Here is a 21,022-nt window from a genome sequence, read left to right as displayed (position 1 = left end):
ATCCAGTTTACAGTCCTCACTGGGATATAAAAGCAAGTACACTCTCTCACACACACACACACACACACACACACACACACACAGACACTCACCCCTGTTCTGTGCCAACAGCAGAAGCGTAGCTGCTGTGTCTCAGGGTCTCGTGGCGCGAGTATTTGGCCCGAGCCAACGGACTCTCAAGTCAGAGGAAGCGTCAGGCAGTGGTGTTGCCATTAAGAGATGATGTGGCACAGGGGGTGGTGGTAGGCCTGGGCCAGGCCAGGCCAGGCCAGGCCGGTTTGAAAGGGACTGGGGGAGCAAAGGGCCTGGCTCATCTTTGGTCCCATAAAGCACTTGATTTATGTCAGGGTGAATCTTTGCACTCCGTGGAACTGGGTAGACATGGGACGGGGTCAGGGAGTCAAAGGAGGACAGCTAGCACGATCACAAGCACCGGCTGCTAAGCTACGACCGACGACATGTGCAGCACAGGCAGAGATTAGTTTATTTCCTTTTTTTTTAAAGTCATGCAGTTTGAAGATCGTCCATAGCAACCGGCAGAAAGCGTCTCGGGGAGTTTGGGATGGTGCTAGCGATGGAAGACGGGGAGGCAAGATTTCACACATGAGCACGTTTTGCGGGAAAAAAAAACAGCACAGAAAAGCTCTGAGTCGAGGGAGAGAGTAGCTGCTGTTGGCTTTCGTTTGTAAAGTCCACGGTAGAAAAATGACAGACAGAGCTGCATGCTTTCCAAAGCACCAGCAAACTGGAGGAGTCTTGAGGTGTCTGGGGGGGACGACGGGGTGGGGGTGGGGTGGGGGGGATCATCACACGGATATAAAAGAGTATACATTATATGTTGATATACAGGAGACAGACATCACAACTAAGAGGACAGAGGTGGGACGGATGCAGAGTCACAAATGGAGGCTGTGCTACCACGGAGGGAAGCCGACGGAGAACGTAAAGGAGCATGTAACACAACCCCCTCAAATCTCCTCAAGGTGGAGAGACTCAGCCTTAAGGCAATGCATAGCCCTTGGAAACATTGGCACATGCATGGCGAGTGCAGGAACGTCTGCATACGTGTATTTTATGTGCATCGCGAGTGTTGAGGAGAAAGGAAAAGATATATTTGTAGATTAGATTCAGACGGATTAAGTGAATCCGTCAGGATAACAAAAGGCCTTGTCTTGAAAATCTGTAGCTCAGACTTTGATGGAGATTCTGGCGAAAATAAATAAATAAAAAATCTGTCATGTCTCAAGTGAACGCTAAATAAATGACAGGAATGTGTTCAAACCCACAGATATGGACGCCTCCCATTTGCAGATAAAGGTTTAGGCCTTTAAAAAACACTGGTAAGAAGAAAACAGGGGGGAAACTATAAGAGAAACAAAGAGAGCGCAAGCGGCACAGTGAGCTCCCACGACGGTTTCGGAGGATGAACGGTGACAGAGAACGGTCGAACGCCGCTTTGCGCGTCGATCATTATAGTCGCTGTAAACGATCCCATCAGATGTTGGTGAGCGTGGTGGAGGTGATGAGGCGCACAGTGAGCGTGCCCGGGAGGTCGTTGTCCTGGCGGTTGCCCTTGTCGCGGAGGTGAAGCGTGAGCTGCTCCTGCCGCTCGTTGGGGTCGCTGAACATGATGACCTGACCCAGGAAGGTGTCCACGATCATGTTCTTGTTGTAGATCTGTTGGCCGCACGTGGGGGGGAGGCAGAGGTCAGGAAAGGGAAGGTAGGGAAAGGAGGAGAGAGAAGGGAAGAAGGTAAGCAGTTAAGAAAATATGCAGGGGACAGGAATTATGAAGTAGAATGTACATATTTGTAGAAGATTTGTAGAAAATGTCAGAGGAGCAAGAACATCGTGCTGCATCTGTGTTAAAGGTAATAATATAAATATCACTACAGCTCACACATGTTCAATATCTCCTAATCAGTCCGAGATACGAGTTTACAGATTTTAAAGTTTAAATAAACAGTTGTCAGACTAAGACTCCGTATCAGTCAGTTACCGTGAGTTCAAAGATCCGTGCGTCTCTATTACAAGACTGAACCGACCTGCAGAGCGTGACCACGTCCGTCTCCTTTCACGAGACAATTTCACACGTCTGATTGAGTAAATTTAATACTACATCGCCAGGAATGATTCCCTAACAAGTACTTCCACACATATCCCCTGATATTGAGCCTGTAATTGATCGGTTACGGATGTTCGGTGAATATCCTCAGTGGCTCGACTCTCACGTGAGGTGAATGCAGGTGACGTGGACGCGGCGGTTTCACCTTTTGTTTGCCACCAGAGCAGCGGCACAATAAAAAACCTGCTTAAGTTGTGATTGTGTTTGATGCCCGAGACCAAACAGTCACACGAGGAGCTGATACACTTTGGTTGCAGGTCAGAATCCCTCATGAACGTGGAGCTGTTGGCGTTTGGTCATATAATGTCTGCGGAGCGGCGGCTCACCTCGATGTGGATGCCCTCTTTAGGTTTCTTGCGGTAGAACAGGCCTTTGATGTCAAAGTTTGGGCACCGTGTGTCCTTGTGAACCGGAGAACGGACCCTCTCCCCCTCACAGGTGATGATCACGTACGGATCCACAGCTGCAGGGGAAAAAACATCTGTAAATCAAAACACTGTGCTGACGAATGACACTGATCACTGTGCATCTAGTGGGTTAATTCCAGATTATACAGTTTGATACGGTAAAGAACTAGTGATTATTTATCAATGTAATAAGGTCATATTTGTAGGTAATAAAATACCGAGGAAAAAGTGCTTTTACTTTTAATAACTTCAGTAAATGTTGCTGATAATATGGATACATAAAAGTACTTTTACTTAAGTAGGATGTTGAATAAAGGACTCATTTACTTATTACATATTTAGCTCAGTAAACGGTTCTGTTTGTAATTAGAAGAACTCATTGGAGCTGCTAGTTATCGCTGATGTGATTTTCTAGGGCTTTGGACGATGCATATACAGTATTTCATTAATATGAAATTTACATTTATATTATGGGATGGATGTCTGAGGAATGAAATGATGTTAATGAAGAGAGTTAATCAATTCCGTAAAACACTCACATCCTGATCACCATTGGACAAGAAAAGACATTTACTTAAATATGGTTCTTATGTACAATTTTGAGATATTTGTACATGATTTGAGTATTTCGTTTAGTTACTTTACTGCAGTAACTGAGGTAAGGAGCATTTCTAAATTGTTATATGGATACAAATGAAAAACATTTTAATTCCACCTCCACAGTTCATTCAAAAGGATCTAAACATTAAAGCCACTATGTGGAGGATATGAAAACTTCTGACTTCACCAATTAATAGTAGAATTCTATTGTTTTTATAGCTTAAAACATCAGAATACATTTAAAAAAATGGTTAAAATCACTTAAAAAAATCTACACATAGTGGCTTTCAAGGTGAGTGAGTTGTAAAACGCACAGACACGTGTGCACACTGTGAGAGACTGAAGGAGCAGGACTGTGTGACTGCAGGCAACAACTACACTAAATATCTATGCATTGAGTTTCAGCAGAGGGCGCTGTGGTACCTTGTGCTTTGCTCAGGAGTCTTTTCTTACTAGGATTGAGGCAGTGAAGCTCTGTGCAGGAGTTTACAACACAACAACATGATCATCAACATGTAGAATCACATGATCCAAGATGCAGCTGCTGTTCAGAGACGGTGCACGGGCCCTACCTCCGTTGGAGTCCTGCCCCTGCAGCCCCTCGGCGTTCAGTACATGGACCTGAGTGACCAGCTGAGGGTAGCCGCACATCCCCGTCCAACACGTCTGAGGAGGGTCGTCCAGGGTCAGCTCTCTGGGAAACACAGAGGTCACATGTATGTTAGAGGATCGGTGACCGGACGGAAGCTTAAACTGATCTTCTGCAGTTTACAAGAGAAACAACATTAACACAAGCATGGTTCAGTTTGATCCAGACCAAGACCACTTCTCTTGGTCGGAACACATTTTGTCCCCGTTGGTCTGGATCGTGGTCGGATGAACTTTTTAAAACCTCGGAGTAAACTGAAAAGTCAGGAGGTCTGGACCAAACAGCGGAGGAGTGACAGAACCCCCCCACACACAACACAGGTTATTGATTTCTGCACAAAAATCTATTGTACTAACATAAACAAATCCTTATAAACATATTAGCACTGTTGACTTGTCGAAATGCAAACTACATATCTAACTATTTTACTTAACGTTAGAGAGAAATGTAAATGCAAAGCAAGTGGAGCAGGTCGATTTAGAGTACGTGACTTCATCCTGACATGTCAAAGACAACTTTCTCTTATGTCCAACTGTCTTTTGCCGTCACTACCTCCATCAGGGCTTCAGCTTCAGTTGAGCTGTCGGACTCTTGAGATGTAACCGGGGATGGAAACACACATGAAAGGATAGTTTACAGATTTACTTGCAGTCTGAAGGCACATCAGTGAAGACACGCAGGAGGAACTCGCCCTGCTGCGTCGGGTCAAACGTCGTGGGGATGATGACGTAGCGGCCCTCCTTCAGCTCCTTCCTGAGGAAGACGCAGCGCGAGTTGATGTAGATGGAGCCCGCTACTTTCTGCTGGGCCGAGTGCATACGGTACTTCCGATTGAGCTCCACCTGCAGGATGAAAGACACGCTATAGAAAAGTGTCGTGGCGGTTTCTTTGATCCGTGCATGCGTTAGTGGTGTTTTTGTACCCGGTGAATATCGAAGCCAATGGCGAGGTTTTCCCCTTTTCCCTCTTTGGGTGTTGCTCTCTTTTCTTTTTGCTGTAAGCAGATCAACACCTCATCCTCCACCTTCTTCACATCAAACACATACTGCAAAGAGGAAAAGAGGAAAATCACATATCACACGTCTCTCTGTGACGCACACACACGCTCACATCAGCACCACAACCAACCTGAGGGTTCTGCAGGAAGGTGGCCTTGTGATTGATGCAGCCCCCCGACCGGTTGCGGAGGGGGTCCTGGCGATGGACCCAGGAGCCCCTCATCACCTCCTCCTCCCAGGTTTTGTGGATGCTCAAGTAGGACGTGTTGATGAGGCGACACAGGATCAAGTCGGTGAAGTACTGGCAGAAGTCGTCGAACGTCATCCTGCAGGAGGGCAGGAAAAGAAGAGGAGAGACACGAGCGGAGAGAGAGAGGAGAGGGAGAAGCTTGAGAAGAAGAGCTTTAACAGGTGTAAAAATAGAGGAAATGAAACCAGAAACAAAAGAAAGGGTCACAAGTTAACGTGAGACGGGGATTTATGCTGTTGACAAGGAAAGAGATTTTACTGACGGGAGATTTTTAGGTTTTTAACAAATAAACAATAAAAATCACAACAAAAACATTCAGTGTTTCCCTCATAAATGTAATAACACTATGGAAAAGACTCTTTCAAGGTATAGTTTGATGCTTTGGGAAATATTCTTATTAATTTCATGTCATTAAATGATAATATTGAAGATCACTCTGGTTTTATTGATCAGAAATAGTCACATAACTTCAATTTAAACCCAGAAGTTTTTGTACTGATTAAAAAACGAGACGTATCATGTTAATTACTGAACTTTAGAGATGCTGAAAGGTGGATTTGATTAGTTTCCCTCTGTTTTCCATTTTTATCTTAACCTGCTGTCGGCTGATACCAGCAACACCGTTAATAATCAGTTTGAGGGAAGGAAACCACAGAAGCGTCAGGTACACTTGGTTCTCACCAGAACTCGCCGTCGTCCTGCACCGTGACTCCCAGCTTCTCCCGCTCGCTCTTGCTCACTTTGTTCCACTCCTCCGAACTGAGATGAACAAAGACAAGAGAGCAAACGCTTTGTTTACAGCAACTGCAGAGAGAACCAGGCTTTGATCAGGAGCATGTTGTTTTTATTACAGATGCCTTTCTTTCTAATTTCCCCTGAGTTCTAAGTGTCATTGTTTTCTGATCGAATAGCATTTCATATTGATTTTGATTGTTATTAAAAAACCCAGTATTTCTTTTATGTTGCTGTCTTGAAAAATTCTGACTTTTTTTTTTTATACAACTGATTCCGCCCATACAAAAAAAACATTGATATATTATATAACCACGAGTATTTCTTTTTAAAGTTATCTTTTTATTACTATTATTTCTTTAATGGAAAATACAAAATAAAAGACCTGCAACACCTTGCCAACATAGAACAAGGCTGTAGGGGTGTGTCTTCTTAATCCTCAAATCACTTTATAAAAGAAAATAGAATAAATTTGCATTATAAACATCTTTTCAAATCCTTGTCCTTATAGAAAAAGTTAATCTTTTCATTCCATCCATGTAAATAATGTCAATCCCATGGTCAACTGTTGGAATTTCCACTTGAACCTCCTGCCAGAAACAGTAGTTAGAAGATCTGGTGAAGTGTCTGTGAATCTTTCAATTATCTTTCAATTAAAGGTGCAGATATATAAATCATGTATGTGTTTCGTCCCACACGGGAACTATGAAGTTCGAAGAGTCTGTTGGGGAAACAAAAGCAACCTGTGTGCAGTTGTTACTGTGAATAATATGTCAACATCAAGGTCCATTCTGCATTCACAGCTCCGGGGAAACGAGCCTTTACTGGACGCATTAGCTCCGTGTTTATGTCTTTGTGTTTATGATTCACTGACAAACGTCAACATCTCAACAGTCTGTCAGACTCCATTTACTGTAACGGGTTTTTATCAAACCATGAATAAATTATTCAGCGCGAGCGAGTCGATGATTGAGAAAGAGGAGAGATGACTCACGTTGCCTTAATAACATCTTTCTGTCTTTCAGGCCTTATCAATAATTCAGGCGGTATTGTGACACAGCTTCACCACCTCCCTGTTTGTTTCCCCGAGTCTGGGGAGCTGACGATTCACAGACAGAGGGACGACCGGGGAGCGACTTCATCGCAGCTTCGCCTGATTCGCTAACAAGCGAACGGCAGCGGAGAGGAAAAGTGGAATGAAACACACTTTTCTCGGGGACAAAAAGAGCCGTAATCCACCTGATTGAACGGCCCCTTGTGCAAACCGGTCATTTTTGATCCACTTAGACGTCTCAATTGAAGGGTTAGATGTCCCCGATTTGTCCTGTCTGTTACGGGAAGGGTCCCGGGGACGATGATGCGTGAGCAGCACTGCACCGTTCACTTGTGTTCTCCAGACAAACAACACTCCTACTGGGCTGAATCTTGTTCACCCTGTGGCCCATTAGCTTGATTGCAATCTCCACTTTTCATTGTCAACATGACATTTTCCTATTGTGCAGCGTTCCCGTCGTCGCCGTGGCCATTAAATATGGATTTTTTTTCCCCAGTCGTTTGTTGTTTGCTTATTTATCGCATGCAGCCTCTTAGAAGGAGCAGTGGCAAAGGAGGACAAGTGCGTTTTGACATTTTAAAAATTAAATATCTGAACTTGTTAACGTTGGTGAAAAGGACACGTGGGGAAAAAAAGGACGACTTCATTGTATCTGTTGCTCTGGTAAATGTCACATCTGACTCACATGGATTCGCAGTATCTTGAAAATGTGGATGATGAGTGTGTCGGTGGCAGTGCTGTAATCACCTGTCGCTCCACGGGCCACTCCACTCCTTCTCCCCCCACGGGTTCCTCATGCGGATCATCTGCAGCTTCTCCGATTTGAAGAAGGCCAGCAGTCCGTGACCCAGCCGCACTTTCCGTACGTCGGTCACAGCGTACGCGTGGCCTTTGACCAGGCCGCAGTCCAGCCGTGCCTCCATGTCCTCGATCGTGGTCGCCTGGGTAACAACGAGAGGGATCCGGTTGTGTAAAGAGATGCTGTCGTGAATCACTAAAGTTATTTACAACAGAGTCTGGGAAATAAATAACAGGCAGACGTTTGGAAGAAATGTCTGTTTTCTGTTATCTGCTTTTGTGTGCGAACCAAAACTGATTTTTCAAAACACATGGGTATGTAATGCCCAGAAAATGATACACAGGGAGGTTGTGGAAGATTTGTACCATTACTGCATGAAACATTAATGGATAACTAGCTTGGTTATGACAACATTTTGTTTGTGAAAATAATTACTGAGATCTGGGGACACTGGTCTTCACATGCCCACAATTTCAGCCCAGAAACGAGCTCAGGGAAAACCTGACAAGCATAGCTTTATCTTTAAGGAGCAGGATGCTTCTCCAAGGCTGATAACCTATCTTGTCATGTCAAAGCAGTGTTTCCTCTCTAAAGATTGGTGGTCGCTATATTCTACTTTGTCCTGCCACAGTTTCATAATGAAACAAAACAAGCTAACATAACATTATAGGAGATCTCTAAATTGGTTTTTTTTCTCCGCTCTATTTGCAGTGTGCTCGCTCGCTTGCGCTTTAATCCATTAAGTTTTTCCCGTCCACACAGACAGTCAGACCTCATAGTTGCCCTGTAATGCAGTTCTCTCTCTCACACTATAATTTGTCTTTCACTCAGAATCGGTTGTAAGTGAGAGGGATGTTTCATTGTAATCTGTCCAGTAGCAATCCTGCTGATTAACAGACACACAAAGTGAAAACCTGACCTCCTTGGCAGAGGTAAAAAACAGAGACCTGATCCGAGGGGGGACTTGAGTGTGTTACATTGTTTTTCCTATCATTATGAAACTGCGGAGGGACAAATGAGTCTCCGACAGGCTGCCATAGTCTAAGTAATTAATGGGAAACTCTGCTTCAACATTAAAAAAATGAACCCGAAGTGAACACCATCCATCTCGTCTGCACTCCGTCCTGCTGACAGTTCCCCATTAGCTGTGCTGATCAAAAACAAGGTTAATTTCAATCTGCAACCCAGAAGCTCGGTTTGAGGGGATAATGGATGGAATGCAGAAAAGCTTTGTGTCTGGAAGCAGCAGAGAGGACGGACGAGGTCGTCTCAACCCGACGAAGGAGATTTTGTCACAGAATACCAGTGAAGCATGAGTTCAACTTGAGAAAAACGTATCATTTAAACTGGTGCATTAAAAGTGATCCTGCTTTAACGTCAAATTTACACGTTGAAGTTGCAAAGCTGAAGTGTAGATCAGTTAAAACGACCAGTGTTTATCGATATTCAGCCAAGAAACTGGAAGATGTTTTTACTTATTAGTTTAAATACCAAAATATAAACCGGAAACTCAGCAGATGTTAATGATTCCCCAGCGATTTATCTGACTAGCTTTGTTGAACCCTGTATTTTCCTGTGGTACAACTACGAGGTGGAGGTTTTTATTGTATCAGAGTGATACTGCGTCTCTCGGCTCACCCTGATGGAGCAGCTGATGAGGCCGTCCCTGTTGTGGACTTTGAGAACTCGTTCAAACAGCTGGTTACGGGCCACTTCGTCCGTCGCCATCTGACCCTCCAGCAGGTCCACGGGCTCCGAGACGCCCCCGGTGAAGTCCACCAGAGCGTCGGCCGTGTTTCCCCCGTCCAAAGCCTCGTAGCAACCATAAACCCTGCAGGAAGAGGACCAGAGGTGGGAAACATTTATTACAGATACAATTAAAATTAACTGTTGAATGATTTAGTCATTTTTAAGCAAAATGGATGAATAATTTGCTCAATTTATTCATTTTCTGAACCCTTAAAAAGACAGGTCTCCTCATTATCTTTGAATGGGGTCATTGGATTTATAATGATGGTAAATAGCTTCTCTTAAAGTCGTGTGGCAGAAGTTTAAAACGGTTGAGAAGAAAGTGTATCCGTATATCTGTTGGCACTGGGACTAACTTGGCATAGGCCTTCTCCACCAGGGCGCTCCAGAACTCATTGCTGTCGTTGGAGTGGCAGTAGACCAGCTGGTTGTCCACCGTCGGTAGCCGGTCGTCAATCACCACATCCACCCACTCGCCAAAGCGCCAGAAGCGGAAGTGGAAAATCCCGGCGTAGGATTCTGGCTTCTCTGTGTCCCACTCCTGCTCCTTCCAGTCTGGGATGACCTGCAGGGGGCGGGGGTGGGAGTAACAAGGGGAGGAAGAGGATGGAGGAAGAGGAGCAGAGGGCAGGTAAGCCAAACAAACACCGGTTGGTCCACGGAGCGTGAAAAGCGTCGAGGTGGAGTTGACTGCAGACCCTCTCAGAGCCTGCTGATGCATTTAGGATCAGGGGACGAATTTATCACCTTGGCCCTCTAGCTCATAAATCCTGCTGTAATAGGACATGGGTGAGAGGTAATAACTGTTTGACTGCAGTGTGTGTTAGTGTGTGTGTGTGTGTGTGTTTGTGTGTGTTTCAGCTGCTGCATTTGTTGTCGTCCTGCGAAACCGCTACAACACAGCCTCCATTTTGTGAGCTGCACTCATCTATTATCCAGGGGGCAAAAAAACTAATTCAAGTAAAGCCTCAAAGGATTTAAAGGTATCGAAATTTGCACGACAATAAAACACAGAGCGATAAACAACCGCCTGTCAAATACAGAAATAACCGAAGGAAAGTCACAACATTCGGGATCATTTAAAAAGGGTCAATGCAGCTTTATGGAGTTTTGTTCATTATGTATTAATCAGTAGATTTGCTGGAGAGTTAATTTGGACCTGATCTTACTTCTATAACTAAAATGACTTCTACAGATTCTGCTCATTGTGTATTTACATAAACACAGAGAGAGAGAGACTATAAATAGAAGTTCTGTGTCTGCAATGGATTTATAGGAGCCAATGCCAATATTGTTTTATTTAAAAAAACTATATAATAAGTATATTTTAACGTAAAATATATATACACACTTCTTTTCTACATTATTTAGTCTGTGGAAGGTTGATATGTTATTGTCCTCAAGAACTTTCTGACAAATTGATGTCAACGTTCTCTTCTAATCATAAATCAAACCCTTTATCGATTAAAGAAGTCCTTCACTCAACATCCTAATTAAGCTAAAGTATCAATATCCATATTATCAGCCAAATTCACAAAACTCTAATTAAATGAAAAGCACCCGTTCCCATAAAAGGCCGATATATCAAAGCTCAAATCAGACCGAACTCATCGGCCAGTGATCAGTCTATGATATAAACTCTCCTTGTTTATTTAAATCGATACCTGAAGAGTGCACAGAGTTATATCCTGCGCAGCCACAACACCCAGTGTAACGGGTACTTCCTGCACTGTGTCATGTTGTGATTGCCTCTCAATCCCTTGAGCCCGCTGTGACTCAGTGTTAACCCAGAGGACCTCACCTCAGAGCCTCGCTCCGAAAGGGCGCCCACGAGTCCTCCGCGGCAGGCAATAAAAAGTGCAAATGATGCAGTGAGCGACACCACACGTGAACTGACTGACACGGCTCCAGCGGGCGTCCTTGGAGATGTCAAGGTGCGCAGACCGAACAGGGGTTCCTGTCAACCCTCCCCGCAGGAGGTGACACTCTGCTGATGGAGAGAATCTGGCGTCTACAGACTCCGACTGCGAAGCAGCAACAGCCTCTTTTAAAGGAGGCGGAGGAGAAATATAAATAATTTTGTAATCCTATGAGAGGAAATATTTCTTGCACTCCATCCTGCTGCTGATTACTCTCTCACGGGAGAGACTCTATCTCAGCTTTCATCTGGAATCAGTGTCGCTAGGCAGCAACTAAACTCTGGTTGGCAAGTGAACTGATGAACGTCCAGAAACACAAGCAGCCACCTTAGCTTCTCCTGCTGTCTGTTGATGTATATGTATAAGTACACAAATACGTCTCCTACCCCCCCTAGACAACAGCAAACAGCAAATCACTCACTCAAGCCTCTGGGATGTTAGTAATCAGTACTAGAGAGATACTAGTCACTAGTCACATCCGCTACTAGAGTCAGGGAATCTGTAACTAAGCAAACACGTGAGTCAAACAGTACGAAGCCCGGTCCCCTGAAGGAAAACCTTGTGCTGTGGTTGCAAATGTCATTAGACCTGGTTGCTTAGCACCTCTGCTCATTTGTTCTCCGCCTCCTCCCTCTTCTATCAATGTGAGACACTCACGCAGACTGTGAAAGCCTGCAGGCAGGAGCAGAGAGTGAGTTACTGGACAGAGGGAAAGTGAAGTGACGCTTTCGTTTGGACGTAGCTGTCGATTTGAACCCAGCCTTGCATACGGTCATCGACCTCTCAGGCCGCTGAGCTGTGCCGTCCCGACATGTCCACAGAGTTGGAGCAGGCCTTCCGGCCGGACACCCAGCTGACCGAGGTGATGCGCCTGCGGGCTCAGTCTCTGCAGCAGCGAGGCCAGAAGAGGCAGGATGGCGAGCGGCTGCTGCGGCCCAACGAGGCCGTGTACCGACTGGACTTCACCAAACAGTCGCTCAGATTCTCACATTGGACGGTGCGGCTGCCGGCGGTGGGACACCTCACCATCACGGCCACCTCGCAGCTCTGGACGCCTGACCTCACCCACCTGATGACGCGTCAGCTGCTGGAGCCTGCTGGGGTTTTCTGGAGGTCGCCGGGTGATGCCAGCGATGCGCCCGTCCAGTGCTACGAGGCCGATTCTCACGAGTTTGGCGAGAGAATTGCAGAACTCGCCAAGGTAAGGAAAGTGATGTACTTCCTGTTTGCGTTCGCAGAAGGCTGCAGCCCAGAGACTCTCGACTGCTCCATCATCTTCACAGTGGACAATTAAAAGTGGGAAATCCCTAAAAAACCTGGACAAATACTTGCAACAGACTCTTCTTCTGTACTTTGTGGTTGTGAACTTGTAGTTGACGAAGTGAATTTCAGGTTAACCCTGTATTTTTGTATAGATGATGAAATCTCAAATCCAATAACAACTCAAGACTTTTCTTATTTCTTTTGCAGTAAAAAAGATTCTGCGTCTGTGAGCTTTGTGCTGAACCTACTGATCACAAACTGAGTTCCTTTCTGGTCTTTGATACTCAGCGTGAATCGAAAATAAATCAAATAATACAAACAAACAAAAAAGTGTATCTGTGTTTTGTTAACCGACGTCTGGAGCACAGACGATTCCTTCAGCTTGCGTGTTAACTAAACCCGTGATCCTCCCTCTCCTCCTGTTTGACAAACAGCCGGCCCTGACGGGTTTGGTGGGGATGAGTCCCATGTGAGATAATGGATAGAGACAGCGTGTATTTGTTTGCATGTGTGTGAGCGTCTCCCGGCGGATGGCGGAACAGGTTCATGCTGCCTCATCCATCTCCGTCTTGCACGGTGACCCTGACAAACAAGAGAGGGGAGGCATGTGGATTTCATCTCCCTCGCCAAAGGGGATAAAACGGCAACTGTGACTGGAAACGAGAAGACGCTTGTCAGATGAAAAGCGAGAGAAAAGAAAATAACGAAGACGTCAAGAGGTATTAGACTCGTCTTTGTTTTTGTTTTGTAACTAACTCGCCACCTGAACCGTCAAATCTGCCGAGGCTGGATCTCCCTTTTCCAAAACGTCTCACGCTGCACATTCTCAGGAGTCTCAATTAAATTGATTTTGCCCGACAGCCTTGGAAACATGAATATGAATCATTATGGAGGGTCCTCAGTGCTGTGTGTCCTTTTGTTTGTCACATTTTGGACCAAGAGTTAAACAAATGAAGCAGGTTGGAGGGAAATCCTCCTCCTGATTTTATTATTGAAGAGATAATAAATAAAGACTTTGTGTTGAGTGATGAAAAAGATCTAACGTGTCCAAAAATTAGAAGATAGCTAAATGAAAGGCACGTTGGTTTGGCAGGTAATTATCATGTACAAAATACAGACTAATAATGTTTTGAAGGACCAGCTCTCAGATTCACTGGGGATGAGTCTCTGTCCCCGAGAGATTTGGACCATTATTTATAAAGGAAGTGAAGCTGGTGGCCAACAGGAGAACGAACAAAAGAACGACTCTACACACAAAGAGCAGTTGAACTAATCTGATTTTACAAAAGGTAGACGACGGCAACAACAACAGCTACAACACAGACACTGAAGCTGAGGCCAGATAGCTTGAAGTTTTCAGGTCACTTAGTGAAAGTGTGCTACACAGGGTTTCTGGAGGTTTCCACAAGTTAAATCTGAAACCTTTAAAGACCAGAATGAATGAAATTTAAGATCTATCTCACAGATAAAGGATTATCAGAGTCCTGGAATTACTTACACTTCTCTATAACTGAAGATAAAGTGAAGTAGTAACGCTAGACACAACACAGACTAGGGCTGGGTGATATCAGGTAAACCTTTACCTCAATTACAAATCAATTATAGTTTATATATCTATATATATATATAAAGAACTAAAACACAGAGACAGGAGGGTTGTGGTAAAGATCTTAATAATGTTGGTAACAGCTACAAACCACCAGAGGAATCACTTGTGTCTTTTATCTGTTAAAGTACATTAATACATTTAGCCATCAAACTAATGACGATCTATAAATCGACATAAACACATAGATAACTCGATATGGATTTCAATCTTTACTTATGTTTTCAGACTTTAAATAAACGTGGAAACGTCTACAGCTCCTCTCTTTGTCTTGGAATAAAGCCAAAATATCAAAATATGAACGCTGTCGTCTTGCACTGACTTGCGAGACGGTTTGACTTTTGACATGTCCCATCCGTTAACATGGACGAGGCTGAGTTCGGAGATGCCACATAAGTACGTCCATGTGTACACACACACACTGTCTGAGCCGTCCGTGACAATCCAGTGTCTCGTTACAAAAGGCCGAAGCATCTTGTTGTCAAATCCCATTAAACCTCCATAATCACTTTGTTTCCTCCGTCAAGCTGAATGTCAGAATAATCCTGACACTCAAAACTCCAGAGCTCACCACACTTTAAATAAATGAACAAAAGAGACTTTGTGGTGCCAATCATGTGAAATATTTATCGGAATCAGTGTGTGAAAGGCTTCAAAATGCATTTACAACTGAACAAGAAGAATGTTTTGAGGCAAGATTCAGGGATCTACAAAATGTGTGGAGAGTTTTGAAAGGAAGGTGTGTAAAAATCTCAGTTTGAGTGATTGCGTGTGGACGAGAGACTCAAACGCAGAGGACAGCGAGGACAGGATCGTCAAACGCTGTAGTGTGGATGTAGCTTTGGGAACATGTGAGTGCATCAGATCCACACGACAACACTTAGACCTTAACCAAACAGAAGTGTACGACAGACAAACACACACACTTACCTTTTGCCACAGTGACTCTCTGGACGCCAGACTGGAGCACGCCGCCACGAACCAGCAGTTACCCAGTTGCCCCTGATGGAGGTCGTGGGCACTGATGCCATCAACAAACAGGTGAGGGTCCTCACACAGCTCCTACAGACACACAGGAAAAACAAGTCTGGTTTATCATCAGTGCAATTATCATGTAAAAATAAGGGATATTTCTGTTTGTGGGTAAAAAGGACCTGAAATTGGACTGTGATTAACAAACTATGCTGTGGAACATGAACGGGGCTATCGAGGCAGACTCCTGAATCAGAAAGACACCATCTGTCCCCACGCACCCACGTATCATATTCATGATCTTTAACCCAAGTGTGGGAGGGCCACAGGAAATCTGTGAAATGAGATTTCCTGTGGCTGCTGAGCCGAGGTCCATTTTCTGCCAGTGTGCGGCACAAATCTCCTCCACAGCAAACAACATGGAGCTGCACAAGCTGCTCCTCTGTTCCCTCTCCTCCGTGTGCACCTGCCTCACACAACCTCACCACCGTCCATCGCAGGACACACACACACACACACACACACACACACACACACACACACACACACACACACACACACACACACACACACACACACACACACACACACACACACACACACACAATCAGACTTCCTGTGGTTCCTGCGACAATGTGCACGATGATTACTACAGGCTGTGGGCTGATACAGGCCACTTACCGAGGGACACACTGTCCTCCACTCTTTTGTCCGAACACAATGGCACCAGGACTCAGCAGAAATGTGAATGCACCCGAAAAAAAAATCCCCCAAAATAAATAACAATCTTGCATCACAGATGTTCAGACTCTTATTAAAGCTACAAAATACTTTCCTAAGTAGTTCATGGTCTCAATCTCTAGTTTCAAGTCTTCTTCAATGCAGCATGATGTTAATTATTAAAATGATTGTCCAAATGCATTTTGGTGTGGAGACTGTATTTGTGAAAACTTATACCGTCCAGTGGGGGCAGGTCAAAGATGTAAGAATATATATGGTCACTTCTGGTGTCAGAAAACCAAGATGGCGTTGGACAAAATGCTAAATTCGCTCGTTTCAAAACGGTGGGGTTGAAACTCGGAAACTGTGCCATGTCCTTTCATCTGTTGAAAAGCTAATGTCACATCGGGAGCTTTTGATTTCGTGATGGCTGTTGAGTAAAAAATCAAACAACCTGCATCACATCCATCAGTTCAGCAACTGGTCGATACCAGACTTTCGTTTTTAAAGTTAACACCGGCCCGGCTTGATCGTTACTGGAGCCTGCAGAGCTCGGCTGGTCTGGGTGTTAACAGTCTGCCTGCTCGCTGCTTTATGGGACCGGCGGGTCGATGGGCACCTCGGCCATTACTCCACAGGCAGCGGAAAGCCCAGCACCACTTAACAGCTCCTCATCGTTACACACTTGCAGCTCTCAACTAGGGTTAGAAAAGTAAAAGAGGGAGAGAGAGCTGATGCATGTGTTCATGGGATGTACACACAGCGGAACGTCCGCACTGGGACTAAGCAAGTAACACAGAATGGAAACAGGATTCTATTAAAAACTCGGGATCAGTTTGAAGGGCACAGCTGGTGATACTTTTTTTAATACATCATAATTTGTATTATTTCTTTTTATATTAAAAAAAACAAACAAGTTTCACTAATTGTTGATGTTATCTGATGCACGTTTTGCACAATAAATCGTTTGCATCCAAATTAAGAGCAAATGTTGGCTGAGTATCAACAAAAGAAAATGCAAATTAAATATTGAAGAGCATTAAAACTATTTGTGTTGTTGTGAAGCAGCTCCAGGATGATCTCAGGATTATTGTGTCGAGTTTAACTCTCGTCCTACAATAATAATCTAAATTATTAATACGTCTGCTTTGGTTGATATTGTTTACAACAATAGACGATTACCTGTTAAATAGTTTAATAACCATTGCAGAGAGATTTGTACCCTCCAGGATAAATGGAAGGAAAACGGAGTGTGGAGTTTTTCTCATCTTTACAATCACTCAACACACTTTACACTACAGCTCACATTCACAGAGACTATATAAAAAAAGCTTCTCTGTCAGTCATCCATTCGTACACTGACGGCTCAACCATCAGGGACAGTTTGTGGTTCAGTGTCTTGCCCAAGGGCACGTGGGCTGGAGGAGTATTTCCTGCTTCACCTCCTGACTCACAGGATCTAATGAAAGAAAGTGGATATTTGTGAATCTAGACAGATTTTTACCACATGTAAATGCACAGATGGTGGAGCGATGAGTGGAAACCAACCGAAGCCTTTTTCTACCTCTGCTCCCGGAGTCCCAACCACAAGCAGCTGACATGAAGTGAAGACATCGCCCAGAAGTGCGAGCATGTGTGCGTCTGTGTGCGTTTGCCCTGCGACAACCTGGTGAATCCTCCAGTGAGAGTCACAATTGGCTCAAGCTCATCATCCTGCTTAAGTAAAAAAAAAACATCAGCTTTGCTACTCGCCTACAAATTCCACGTGTGTGTATTTATATCCAGATCATAGCATAAATACACACGTTGGTGTGAACCCAATGCTTGCACGTCCCCCCCCACACACACACACACACTCAGGACACGACCAAGGCCACTGACTTGCTGACTCTGCAAAGCTGATTGCTGCAAAAGCAAAGTTTTAATCAGAAGCAGAGGCCACTGCAGTGTTTCCCCGGAGGCCTGCAGTCTTTACCAGCAGCCCCTCTCACCTTACACAGGCCGGCACTGGAGTGCTCCCCGCCTCAAGCCTGTGCCGCTGAGCCGCCGGGACTGAATGAAGCTGCGTATGGATGTTGTTTCGTGGAACTATGTCTGACCAGTGCCTGAGTTAAGATCTCTAATCATGTTTTGTCTCCCCCCTTTTCCGCAACAGCATCGATTGTCCGAGTCTGAGCAGCAGCGAAGGGCTCCCTGTGGTGGCCCGCCATCCAGGGATCGGCTCGGGTGGAAGAGTAATAGAGTATCGATCCCTCTCCGGCCCTGCAGACACTGAAGTAATGTGAATATTGTGGCTGAGCACGGTCTAATCATTTACCCTGCCACTGAGAACCTTTTCAACCAGCTTCACGGCGTTTCTCAGCACCATCCATCAGCTTGTGAGAGGAACCATCAGCCACAGGAACGAGCAACCAGCCGCGAGAACAGAGTAACAGACGGAACATAAAAAGTGGAATCCAGTAGTTTTAAAGATCCTTGTCGAGAGAAAGTTTTCTTACTGAGGAACATGTCTGAAAAAAGAATTGTTTGGTCTTATAGGGCAATGTTATGCTGAAAAGAAGATAAACTTTTTATTAATGAAAGCAAAGTCAAAAGCGTTAAAATAACCGGTCTGAGACACCTGAGGTTTTACGAAGGTGGTGAACCAACTCCCCCAAAACAGGAAGCATTTGCAAAACCAACTTTTAACTAGAAGTCTTGCTAGCCAACAGACCTCTTACAGTTCATGATTGGAGACTTTAAAAGCTGGCGAGAAATGAAACAGAGACGAAAGCCAGAAGTTAGCGAGAGAGTCACAGAAAAGTCGGCTTCTAGAAGTTGTCCGGCCGTGCACGTTCTTGTGTCTGCGTCTGGTTCTTTTCTTCTGTTTTGCTGCAGGATGAACCCGAACATCTTGAGAGTCTCACAGCCGACGGTGCAAGAAAATGGAAAACACTGGTTCTAGATGATAGTTTTAAGTTGAAAAGATTGGTGGTTGATATTTTAAGAATATTCTAAACCTGTTTTCCAGTCAGTCAAACAGTCCCTCCATCAGGCTGCTGACGGTGAGGTAGCAAAAGACTTGAGCCACTCGTGCGATCAGTGTCAGGGTGAAGGTTCACAAGCTTAACCCCCCCCCCTCCCCCTTGTGCTCGGTGTTATCCTTGCTCAGATGCATCTCGGCGATTTATGGCTGCAGTGAAGTCCCAGTGGCAGAGCGTGCGAGCATAAAGAGCAGGCTCTAATAAAATGTTCCTCCTCGCTGCCTGTCTCACACTGTCTCTCAGCCGGTCTGTCTCTCTCCCGCTGCCCTTCTCCTCTTCCCCTGCTTCCTCTCCTCCTCTGATTCAGTTATTTATGACTTGACTCGGCGAGGGTGGGGGTGAGGCAGCGATATAGACTACAGGTCACACGTGTTAGCTCCCCCAGTTTCCACTTACTGTTGTCAAATCCAGTGGAAGTGTAGAAAATTGATTTACAATTTCTCTGCAGCCGCGTTGAGGTTAAAGCAAACAGCTCCTGCTTCGTTGTTGACAAATCCTCAGAACGAACTAACAAGAAAACAAACATTATCCCTGAACCGTTATCTATATCGTTTCTCCTTTGAGGGTGGCGGGGGAGGGCTGGAGCCAATCCAAGACCCTGACCTTGGCCAATTCGCCTTATTGTGCTTTAAAGATGTCTGAAAAATACATATTGTGTTGACACCCAAACCCAGAGAAATCCACAGTTTTATTGAAGGTGGCTGGATTGTTCCAGTTTGGCCTTTTATTGTCTCATATCTGCTTCACCTGCAGTTTTGTTATAACTTCGAACAACCTATGACGGAGGACAAACACACTGAGCCAGTCAGCTGTTTTTTCCTTCCACCATTTGTATTTGTCACTCGAACGATATCACGATTATTCATTTGTGTTTGCTGCGCATTCTGTCGCCGAAGCTCTCCCAGCAGAGCGTGAATCCAGAGGGGAACCAAGAGACCGATCGGACGAGAGATGGTGGTGAAGACGACAACTCCCGTGATCCCACGCTGCTTCACAACTTCATCAAACTAGGTCTTTTGTTATTGTTTTCTGTTTATAAACAGTATAAAACAAATGTGGACTAGTACAGTGTATATTCACTTTGCCTCTAACAACCTTTCTACACGTACTGTGGATGTTTCAGTGCACGATGCAGGGTGACATGTGCAGTGACCCCAACTTCTCTTCAAGACCATTTGAACTCATCACATTCGTCTGTATTTGCTCACAGTTCACGGTAACATGAGATTTAAGAAAGAGCTTCTCACAACAGCCTCAATAAAATGATGCAGGAAAAAAGTATTCGTTGATATTTGTGATTCAGTTAAAACAGGAACGTGCTTGAATTCGGATTTAAAAAGTGCCTGTTTGGTGTTTGTAACCTCCTGAGACGACGGTTTAAGACCCAAGTCGTGTCCTGACGAAACGAAAAGGCTGCTCCTCCTGCGTCTTCCTCCTTCCTGACTTCTTCCACTTTTCAGTCTGCATGACTGACATCAGCACAGGCCAGAACGTATAATCTGTGTGACCCAGTTTCCATGGCAATGCACGCTGGCTGTCGCTGCAGCGGCACACAGGCAGAAGGAGGTTACTCCATCCAGAACCACAGCCTGCTGTGTGAGGGGGATAACAGAGGCAGGGGAGTCAGCTCTCTAAATCCTGAGGCCCTGCGTCTGACATCATGTGCCAGCGAAACATACATATACAGTATCGGCTTATACGAGCCGACTGAGGGAGAAGGAGTGAAACAGCGATTAATGAGTACTGACATAATGCCATGTGGTGAATTATGAATGATTAGTCACACTGTAGATCATCAAACTGTTATCCTGCAGGGACCTCGGCCCTGAGGGCTCCCTGGTGGGAAGGTTTCAATGGAAACAATAAAATGACAGACATCTACAGGAGGTTGGACGGAAGTGTAAATGACACTATTACCTGACATATCAGCAGAGCACTGGGGTTTTCTTCATGCACTCAAGGGTCCAGTTAGCAGGGATGGTTTTATCCCTCTACTTTAGGACTTGAGCAGTGGGTGGACCAGAGGTAAGAGGAGCGTGCTACTGGTCCATGTACATACAAATATGTCTGTATCTTTATTTCCACCCATTTGTTGATCTATCACATCAGGTCCTTAACTGGCAAAATAAAGTTCATCCAAGACTCTGGACTTATGT

At 44.9% G+C, this 21,022-nt stretch overlaps 2 protein-coding genes across 2 annotated transcripts in view; one reads left to right on the top strand and one right to left on the bottom strand.

Annotated features, from left to right (window-relative positions):
* Positions 1-797: 797 nt before the first annotated feature.
* capn5b (calpain 5b) overlaps positions 798-21,022 on the bottom strand; it is a 30,262-nt gene continuing 10,037 nt past the window's right edge. Inside the window, exons 3-13 of the mRNA XM_035178718.2 lie at positions 15,082-15,213; positions 9,720-9,928; positions 9,253-9,445; positions 7,563-7,756; positions 5,711-5,788; positions 4,910-5,105; positions 4,704-4,826; positions 4,427-4,623; positions 3,705-3,826; positions 2,452-2,588; positions 798-1,677 (exon numbers count right to left, since the gene is read on the bottom strand). Coding sequence (XP_035034609.1) covers positions 1,495-1,677; positions 2,452-2,588; positions 3,705-3,826; positions 4,427-4,623; positions 4,704-4,826; positions 4,910-5,105; positions 5,711-5,788; positions 7,563-7,756; positions 9,253-9,445; positions 9,720-9,928; positions 15,082-15,213 — 1,764 coding nt within the window. The 3' untranslated portion in view covers positions 798-1,494. The remainder of the gene's footprint in view (positions 1,678-2,451; positions 2,589-3,704; positions 3,827-4,426; positions 4,624-4,703; positions 4,827-4,909; positions 5,106-5,710; positions 5,789-7,562; positions 7,757-9,252; positions 9,446-9,719; positions 9,929-15,081; positions 15,214-21,022) is intronic.
* Positions 11,952-12,705, top strand: ompb (olfactory marker protein b). Its single transcript, XM_035178719.2, has one exon. The coding sequence runs from the start codon at positions 12,094-12,096 to the stop codon at positions 12,574-12,576; it is 483 nt and encodes a 160-aa protein (XP_035034610.2). The 5' UTR covers positions 11,952-12,093; the 3' UTR covers positions 12,577-12,705.

This window comes from Hippoglossus stenolepis, chromosome 15 (genome assembly GCF_022539355.2).
Source record: "Hippoglossus stenolepis isolate QCI-W04-F060 chromosome 15, HSTE1.2, whole genome shotgun sequence".
Taxonomy (NCBI): Eukaryota; Metazoa; Chordata; class Actinopteri; order Pleuronectiformes; family Pleuronectidae; genus Hippoglossus; species Hippoglossus stenolepis.
Note: the sequence above shows the minus strand (reverse complement) of the source record. Positions and strands in the feature narration are given on the sequence as shown.